This window comes from Oryx dammah, unplaced genomic scaffold (genome assembly GCF_014754425.2).
Source record: "Oryx dammah isolate SB20612 unplaced genomic scaffold, SCBI_Odam_1.1 HiC_scaffold_9, whole genome shotgun sequence".
In the NCBI taxonomy this organism is placed as follows: Eukaryota; Metazoa; Chordata; class Mammalia; order Artiodactyla; family Bovidae; genus Oryx; species Oryx dammah.
In genome coordinates, this window is record NW_024070193.1 from 2,139,120 (window position 1) to 2,149,224 (window position 10,105).

Here is a 10,105-nt window from a genome sequence, read left to right on the forward strand (position 1 = left end):
GTGTCGGGTGTCCGCGTCACTGGAGTGAGTCAGTGGAAAAAGCACTTTCAAAGGTACTCGGGGACTCGAAAGAGAAAGGGACCCCTGGAACCCAAATTCAGAGTGGGGATTAGGGGCGGGCTGAAGACCAGGAGGGCAGGAAAGGGGGCTGCGGCTCCACCACCACGTCTCCTTCCTGGAGAAGCCAAACTGTGGCCAAACACACAGACTGCTAACAAGGCCCGCTTCTGACCCTGGGGACATGGGTGTTCACTGTGTTACTCTGTTCTTTCCCGTATTACTCTAACTTCTAAATGACAGTATTTCCCATCAACTTTAGATGTAACTTAGAGAGTTGCTGTGCGCTCAGTTTACAGAGGAGTGAAGTGTTGACGTGAAAGAGTTAGTCGCTCGGCCGTGACCCTTTGTGACCCCACAGACTGTAGCCCGCCAGGCTCCTCTGTCCATGGGATTCTCCAGGCAGGAATCCTGGAGTGGGGTGCCATTTCCTCCTCCAGGGGATCTTCCCCCACCGGGGGTCCAACCCAGGTCTCCTGCACTGCGGGCGGATTCTTTACCATCTGAGCCTCTACAGCCCCCGGAGTGAAGGCGGGCTGGTTTAGGGCCTCTCTGAGGGCCAGGGGGTCCAAACCCAAACGTGGATGTGCCCTGCCGTTCAAATCACGTCTCAGTCCCTCAGAAGTGCTGTGTCTGCGTCTCAGAGCTCTGGTCACCCTGAGAGCTGCCCACAGAGGAGGCTGGCTCCCTCCTGGGCTGCGAAGGGAAGAGCTGATCACGTGCAGCTCTGCAGAGCTGCTGCCTCCGGGACCTGGCAAGAGAAGAATGACCTCCTCCACGCAGGGGGGACCGGCCATCCTTCACAGACACCCTAATCGCCCTGCAGCCGGAGCCAGGCAGAGAGAGCGGAGATAAGGGGGGTGACAGGCAGGAGCCCCTTGCGTGCGGTAAACGCAGAGATATCCAGACACGGTTCTTTTAGAACACAGAAGTGTGCTGGGGGCGTGCGGTGGCTCACTTCACGTGTCAGTCAGGCTGGGACACGAGGTGCCCAGCTACAGGGTCAGACATTATTCTGGGTGTGTTTGAGGGTGTTTGGGGATGAGATTAGCACTTAAACCAGTACACCAGTAAAGGAAATCACCCTCCCCAGCGCGGGTGGTTCTCACCCACTCAGTCGAGGCCCGACTAGAACAAAAAGCCGGCACTCGTCTATGCTAAGTCACTTCAGTCGTGTCCGACTCTTTGTGACCCTGTGGACTGTAGCCCGCCAGGCTCCTCCGTCACGGGATTCTCCAGGCAAGAATACTGGAGTGGGTTGCCATTTCCTCCTCCAGGGGATCTTCCCGACCCAGGGATCAAACCCACGGCTCTACGTGTCCTGCTTTGCCAGGCGGGTTCTTTACCACTAGCGCCATCTGGGAAGCCACATATATACCTGCTATTAATCGCGGGTCTCTGGAGAGCCTGAGCAATATAGGGAGGGCAGAGAAGATAATGAAAGGCATTGTCTACCCTGTGTTAAGCCCAGAGCTAAATCCTTCGATCCATCAGATCACTTAACCCTCCAGCAGACATGTGTGAATAAAGCCAAACTGAGACTCAGAGAGGTTGAGTAATTTCCCCAAAGCCATACAGCCATGAGTGGCAGGGCCAGTGGTCATAGCTGTGTCTGTGAGCCCAGATAGGACGGTCCTTGCAACACACGAGTGCTTTCCCCAGAAACACACAGCGCCACAGAGCAGCAAGACGCAGATGAGCCGTTTTCAGATTGAGTCTCTATGTCTTTTAATTAGCTCACATTCATCTTTACTGTTTCAGGAAATACAAATGTATCAAACGTACGAGCTCCTAAATGTTAACACGGAGGAGCATCTCCAGTGTTCACAAAGGTAGTCATTTTGAAGGAAACAGTTCTAGTACAGGCAGGACACTGAAGAGGCAACGTGCAACAGCGGCTGAGTGGCTGCAGTTTGGGGAGGAAATATCAGAGTGCATTCCTGGGGCAGCTGTGAGGGGCGGGGTCTGTCCATCAGCCGCCGTCTCCAGGGTATCTCAGACAAGGACCGAGCGGCCTCCACAAGGCTGGCCGGAGAGCTAACAACCAGACCGTGCCCACACTGCTTGGGGAGGACCCAGGCGAGGAAGGCAGAGAAAGAGGGAAGGACACCACGTGGGCCGCAACAGCTTCCCCGGGCTGACCCTTGCGGGCTCAGAGACGGCTGGGCACTCGACAGAGAAGACAGGGTCTGCATGGGGTGGAAGTCTGGGATGCCCACGTGGGAACCAGCCCTAACAGCCAGGTCATTTGGATACCGCCTCGTGTTTGCCAAAGAAGCAGGTTCAGGCTCGATGGCTTTTCTGCTCAAGAGCCTTCCTCTGCCCCATGCTTTTCTGTTTGCTGTTTTACTCGTTTTAAGTTTCTATTTACGTTACGTTGGCCGCACCGTCCTTTGTTGCAGTGTGAGAGCTTTCCTCCAGCTACGGCCCACAGACTTAGTTGACCCGTGGCACGCAGCATCTTAGTTCTCTAACCAGGTAATCATACCCACGTCGCCTGCATTGGAGGGCAGATGCTCAACCACTGGACCACCAGGGAGGGGCCTGCCCCCAGTGGTGCCACTGCTCAGAAAGGACGAGAGCTGCTTCAGCCTGTCCACCTGTCATCCCGTGCATCTTAGCCAGAGGTCAGCAGGCCTGCCCACCCTCCCTGCCCACCCACTCGCCCCAGGGCCCGCAGGAGGAGCTGGCCCTCCCCAGGCCCCTGGCACAGGCAGTGCTGGCAAGATGGCCCTGTTCTCTGCTGAGAAGGTGAAGGCCTCGGACAGCAGGGCGCTGCCACACACCCGTTGTGTGACATTGAACAAATAAGTCAACGTCTCTGGGCCTCTGTTTCTGCATCTGTACAGTGGGAAGAAAAATGATACCTGCTGCAAAAGATTGGGGTGGATTAGACAGGATGATAGACACCTTATCACAGGGCCTCGCACAGAGGAAGCTCTCAAACTCAGGAACCAGGAGCAGGTGCCCAAATGAGCGCTTGTGGCCCTGAGGGGTTCGGCGAGATTCCAACCACAAGAACTTTTGATTTTTAAAGGGAGGAAGAGAACAGGGATCCTTCTAGATGGTGATCACTGATGCCTGACCTGCCCATCCGCTTCCCTGAGTGAAGGGCCCCACCCCCAACCACAGACAGACATCCTCAGAGCCCCAAGTCAGAGCAGAGTCAGAGCACAGAGTCAGAGGTGGGTTTCCCGGCTGTGCTCCTTCCCCCCAGCTCCCCTGCCCCCGCCTTCCCTGAGCTTATGCTGACGCCACAGCCGGTTCTCCTTGGGGTCCCTAATGAACTCATTCATTCATTCACGAATCCATTTTTATTGGGTTTTGTGCGATGTTCCAGGTACTTCCGAGGTACTGGGAACGCAGCAAAGTACCAACTAAACATCAGCTCCCCGCTTCACGGAGCTCACTTTTTGGTAGGAGGAGAATAAGAACAGACAAATGAGTGAGACCAGGGCTGTGGAGAAACAGAAGCCAGGGGAGGGAAGGGCTGCGGTTTCCACCTGGATGCTGAAGGGAGCCTCACTCAGGCGGGATGTGTGAGCAGGAGGGGCCACCACAGGGTCCCTGAATAACTGCAAGAAGGGCATTCTGGCAAAAGCACAGCAGAGTGCAAAGGCCCCGAGACCACGGCAGGCGTGACCCTCCTCCCCGTCAGACTCCCTCATCCACAGCGTGCTCATTTCTTGCCCCTGCTGCACGCAGGTAAGACCCTGGTGCCAGTTTTTACAGGTACCCTTTAAGAGGTCGACAGCATCCCTGGAGGCTCAGATGGTAAAGAATCTGCCTGCATTGTGGGAGACCAGAGTTCAATCCCTAGGTCAGGAATATCCCCTGGAGAAGGAAATGGCAACTCACTCCAGTATTCTTGCCTGGACAATTCTATGGAGAGAGGAGCCTGGCGGGCTACAGTCCCTGGGGTCGCAAAGATTTGGACATGACTGAGAAACTAACGCCTTCATTTCATTTTGTGATGGAGTCTCTTCTACTCCAAATGTGCCGCATTTTCTATCATAAGTGACTCTTGAATGCTTTGCACATATTGAGACCATTATATGGCTTTTCTTCTTCATTTGGTTGATAGAATTGTTTATTGTTGGTCAAGCAATTACACTGATTGGTTAGTATTAAACCAACCTTGCATTCCTGGGAACCAGCCCAGTTGGTCATAATACATTACCCTTTTTATATTTTTCTGGATTTGATTTGCTATTTTGTTAAGGAATCTTGAACTCTGGGTCTGTGAATTTCTTTTTCTTGTAATATTTGTGCCTGGTTTGGAATCAATGTAATATTGGCCTCATAAAAATAAGCTGGGAAATGACTGTTCTTTCTCTCTTTCCTGAAAGAGTTTGTAAAGGATTTGTACTATTTCCTCCTTAAATGTTTCACAGAATTTACAAGTGAGGCAACGCGGGCTTGTAGTTTTCTTTATGAGAAGGTCTGTGGCTATAAACTTAATTTTACCAAATGTCCTAAGTGGACTGGAGGGCACTGAGATGTCCTGAGAGCCCTCCCCCAAGTCCTGCACAGGAGAGGGGACGGGGTACCCCACAGCTGGGGGAGCCTGGGGCACAGTGCTGGTGGCCTGTGGCAGCATTTCCTCCTTTCCTCTAGAATTTCTCACCCACATTCCAGCAAAACCACCCCCTCCCCCTGCCAGATCACAGCAGCTCCCCTCAAGGGCCCCAGCTGAGCAAACCCAGGGTATACACACCATCCCCACCCCCAACACACACACACACACACACAGAGCTGGGTAAATGTGCATACGTGGGGTCATTCCTGCAGGGGACCCGTGTTGGGTTTTGGCTGCCCAGCCTCTGCCCACCTCCTCAGTAACAGCACCCAGTTTTTCTGTGGCTCTTCTCCACCCTCAGACCATGAGGTTCCGGGCACCCATGCTCCTGGGACATTGGGAGGCCTGGTCAGTAAGCAGTGTGAACCCTGGGCTGGAGGGGTCCAGACCCAGGGTGTGCCCCGACAGCACTGATGGGGTTTGCAGGGCTGAAACTGCTGTCTAGGGAGCCCCAGGCAGAGGTCCAGACCTAAGACCTCAGACCAGGCTCTGCTGATCTCACTGCGCCCTGTGTGCAGCCTGAAACAAACGCTGCCAAAACAGAGTTTATTTAAACTTTACATAACTTCGAAGTTTATTTAAACTTTATTTAAACTATTGTGGTTTGAGTTTCCTGTCACATGCAGGCAACTCAGGACAGTCTAGCCAAGTGAAACCCCGACTGAATTCTTCAAGACATGTTGTCTCATTTCATTCTAACTGCTGGTACTATAGTTTTTAAAAAAGAAAAAAACATGGCATTTATTATGTGCTTATTATGTGTCAGGCACAGAACAAAACACAGCACAAATATTTTATTGGCCTCCCAACAATCCAACTGAAACTTCCATATGATACCCACGGAAACAACAGCATGGATGGGATGTAACCTGCCCAAGGACACATTCCTAGAAACACCTCAGTGAGGTTGGTCTCTAGACTCCTCACCCGGACACCACCCTCCCCTCTTGTGATAAATGCACCCAGATTGTTCAAAACAGAGCCAGCAGACTCCCTCTACCTGTAGTTGCCCACAGGATCATCCAGGCCGACAGACCTCAGTGAAAAACGACTCCAGGTCCTCAGTTACCCCGACCCCACTTATATCCTTAATCCTGCTTCTCAGCGTACCATCCACTTTCCGAAAGCCCTGCTGAAGGAACCTGAGTAAAACGGCCATTAATGAGGAGGCCTGGCACAGTTCCTGGGCATCCCAGGACTGAGAAGGCACAAGTCTGTGACTCGCCTTTTGTTTTTTAAGTGGGCCTTCCCCCCCCCCCCACAGTTTTTATTGAATTTGTTACAACATTACTTCTGTTTTATGTTTTGGGGCATTTTTGGCCAGGAGGCATGTGGGATCCTAGCTCCCCGACCAGGGATCAACCCCACACCCTCTGCACTGGGAAGCAGTCTTAACCACTGGACCGCCGGGCCAGGAAGTCCCTGTCACCTGGCTTTGAACTTGGCTCTGCTCGGTTCCCTATTTGTGCAGTGGGTGGTCACTCTTGAGGTGTTTTGTTTTCAGGATTGAGTGGAGAGTAACACGCAAAATATGCAAAGGAATTAGCAGAAAAGCTGGTTCTGCTCTTTGGCTGCCTCGGCCGCCCCCGCCTGCAATATTCAAGTCCCTGCCTTTGGACCTGGGTGTCTGGCCACCCACCCACCGTGGCGGCTGCCTGGACACTGGCACCTTCCCCAGTTCCCAGGCCCTCTCTTTCTATCTCCAGTTATATCCAAGTTACCCTTGTATCATTTTACCACTTAAAAAAAAAAAAAAGATTCTTCTTTATTGAAAAGGTACTTTAAAAAGTTTTAAAGTACCATGCCCTTTAGGCTACGCCCTGAGGCATGTGGGATCTTGGTTCCCCCAACCAGGGATCTAACCTACACCCCTGAAGTGAAAGTGCAAGTCTTAACCACTGGACCAGCAGGGAAGTCCTGCAAAAGTATTTAAAGAGGAAACTGTATATCACTAGTGTAAACAGAAAGCCTATATCATTTGCCGTCCATCTGAAGTAACCATAAAAATAAACGTGAGTCAAAACAACGCTGCTACTTCCAGGGATGGGGGTGAAGAAGGAAACGCGCTGATATCACAGTGTGTTAAGGAGACTGGAAGGTGGACGTCGGGACTGGCGGCCGGGAGGAGCGTTAGCAGACCCTGACTGAGTCTCAGTTTGGGAAGATGAAAGAGTTCTGGAGATGATGGTGGAGATGGCTGCACAACAACGTGAACATAGCTGACGTCACTGAGCTGGACACTTAAAGATGCTTACTTTAATGATATGTGTGTTTCACCATTTTTTTTTTTAAAGAAAAAATAGAAACACGTTGGCACCAGAAATGAAATTTATCTTCAGGGTGTCTAACCGGACATGGGAACCCAAGGACAGGGGAGGTCAGGAGTGGAAAAAGCAGAAGTAACGGTTGTGCAAAAAAGAGGTGGGTGTGGGCAGAGGAAGACACAGCCCCCTCCACCCACTGGCTAGCCGTCCCCTGACCACACACACACAGAGGCACAGCTGGCAGGGCGGAAGTCACCGCGAGAGCAGAGAGGGGTGAGGATCGGGACAGGCAAGGGCAGCAGGAAGAAAACCACCCACTTGCCATCACCTCCTTCTGTGGGTCCAGGAGGGGGGACCCGAGCACCCACAGGGGAACCAGGACCCGTGGGCCGGGTTGGGGGTAGGGGCACAGCCAGGCCCCGGTCACCAGCCCAGCAATCCACTCCAGTACTCTTGCCTAGGAAATCCCATGGGCATAGGAGCCTGGTACCCTACAGTCCATGGAGTCATAAACAACTGGACATGACTCTCTGGCTGAGCGTGCACCCAAGCAATAACACGAAATATCAAAGAAGAATCAGGAACTTGTCACAAAACCAGCAATACTGGTGTGACGGGAGGGGTTCAGTCAGGTCTGGCCAATTAGCCAGAGGCTGCACATCCCCAAAGAGGGGGGTCAGAAGGCACCATTCTCTGTCCTCTGTCTCCTTCTGTGGGCTCTTGCTCGATGCAGACCACCACCCAGTCCCCCAGAGCACCTGCCCCCTGAGGCTCGCACTGATGTGTGAACAGTTTTGACTTGATGATCTCTATAGCTCTCCTCACCTTAAAATTGCCTGAGTATTTGATGCTATAAAATCAAGAAACAGGGAAAGTAAACTGAAAGCCTCTGGCTCAGGTGTGCAATGATCCAGAAAACTGGGAGCTGGGCTGAAAATGCAAAGGGTGGGCAAACACTCCCCCAGGGTCCAGGGGCATTTTCACGCTCTCTGTTCTCCACCTCACAGACTTCACAGTGACCTCCTCAGGTGAAGAAGGCGGATAGAAAGCTTGCCTGCACACCCACTCTTAAAGTTCCAGAAGAGACTCTTCAAAAACTAAAACAACACCTGACTGGGCTAGGAAGAGAGGACTGAAAACAAACATTTCCAACGCTTGAAGAACAGAAGCTTTTCCTGTGACGTTAAGGGAGAAATCACAGCACCAAATACCTCTGAGACACTTAAGCAGTCACACATTTGCCAAAAAAAAGGCTATGGATCAGATTCAAAACAAGTTATAAGGTACTTAGCACTCCCCTGATGCATCACAGATTAGGAATTTTTTGTTGTTGTTTTTTCCCCCTTCCTCCTAAGAAGCTAGATAGGTAAATTAAAATCCATCAGTTTTTCCAAAAACAGCAGTTGGGGGGAAGAAAAAAAAAAAAACAGTTGTTACTTCAAAAACAAAAAACACAGCTCTAGAATCTCAGGAAGTAGCACATAAGGACACCCAAGGGGGTTCATTTGAAGCCAGCTGTTTGTAATAGTCGGCTTCCTTTTCCTTGTCCCCATGTCAAGAGAAGAGACAACCTCAACCAGAGAAGGAGCACAGTCTCGGGCGAAGTCTGGACTGACAGCTGAGCCCCCAACACCAGTCAGGGCCCTGCACAAGGATGCAGAAAAGTTAGAGCGAAGATCAGCCTCTGATACCAAGCCAGAAATACGACCCACCAGGTGCAGAAGGCACTAGCCCCAAAATGCATTTGGCGAACTGCACTGTCATTTCAGGAGGCGACCTTCAGAAATCAAATCGGTACTAGCAATGCACGCACGGGGGCTCAGTGGGTAAAGAATCTGACTGCGATGCAGGAGATGCCGGTTCAAGCCCTGGGTTGGGAAGATCCCCTGGAGGAGGGTTTGGCAGCCCACTTTAGCCTTGCTGCCTGGAGAATGCCATGGACAGAGGCGCCTGGCGCGCTACAGTCCATGGGGTTGCAAAGAGTCAGAGACGACTGAAGTGACTCAGGAGAAAACAGTCGGAGCTCCAGCAGCATGCACGGACTACTGGCCCCACAGACGTAACCCACGCTGGACTCTGTAATGCAGCCACACCTGTTACAGTCTAGCCTGGAAGCAAGCAACCAAAGGAAGGGGCAGGGTGTAGCATGTGGGCGGCGCCCCTCCCTTTCATCTCCAGCAAGGTGGCAGGGAGGTGCGGTAGGGCCTCCGCCACACCCCACACTCAGCGCCCTGCTGGGAGTGAATCTCCTGCGAGTGGAGGCCACTGCAGGCCGCCTTCTTCTCCATCCGAGGGATGGAGCAGCTGGACCGCATCACCCAGCCACCTTGGGGTGAGGCGGACCCCTAGTCTCATTAGCTCCTGGGCTTCCCAGATCACACCCGCGACAAGGTGCAGAATTCCTGAGCCCCCAGCAAGCTAGCAATCCAGGCCAACCCTGCTCTGTGGGCAACCTGGGGTGAATCGCCAATCATTCTTGAGCATCTTCCATCTGTACCGTAGCTTTAAGTAAGTGCTGGTCGCTCAGTCCTGAGTCTTTGTGACCCCATGGACTGTAGCCCACCAGGCTCCTCTGTCCATGACACTCGCCAGTCAAGAATACTGGACTGTGTTGCCATTTCTTTCTCCAACGTAGGTGTATCATGTGTTAAAAACCAAGGGTTTGTCCGAAAGATTTCTCATCAAAGGCTTACATTCCTTCCCAAGACGCTGCACCGCTGACTCAACTCCCACGCACACCTTCCCGGCTTCCCCACAAGCCAGGTTCCCACACCCGTCCGGCGCCAGGAACGAGTCACCAGACGAACTCCAGCGAGCGGCCTGGGTCCGCATCCCAGGGCTCTGCAGGGCGCCGACTACCCCTCCCGGAGCCTGAAGGAGAACGGAGTGCGACCACGTGGACGCGCATCCCGGGCCCGGCAGCTCTCCTCTGTGACCCTCTCCCCCAGCAGAGGGCCCCTCCGGAAGCCCCGGACCGACAGGCCTTCGGAGGCCCTCAGCCGCGCCCGCCAGAAGCCCTTCACGAGTCCAGCCTACCGCTGGGCTCCCGGCTGCACCCCCGCGCCCCGGCAGGCCCCCTCCTGCGCGACGCGCCGAGGCCCGGGCGGCGCCATGCGCAGTGGCGGCGACCCGCGCGCACGCCGCCGGGTCACGAGCGGCCAGTAGCCGGGGCAGTGGCCGATCGGCCGCCAACCCAGGGCCCGAG

The 10,105-nt window shown here is 53.4% G+C and overlaps 1 protein-coding gene across 1 annotated transcript in view; it reads right to left on the reverse strand.

Moving 5' to 3' along the window:
* NUP210 (nucleoporin 210) overlaps positions 1 to 10,105 on the reverse strand; it is an 89,682-nt gene that overhangs the window by 78,989 nt on the left and 588 nt on the right. Inside the window, exons 2-3 of the mRNA XM_040247263.1 lie at positions 9,594 to 9,771; positions 9,117 to 9,226 (exon numbers count right to left, since the gene is read on the reverse strand). Coding sequence (XP_040103197.1) covers positions 9,117 to 9,226; positions 9,594 to 9,771 — 288 coding nt within the window. The remainder of the gene's footprint in view (positions 1 to 9,116; positions 9,227 to 9,593; positions 9,772 to 10,105) is intronic.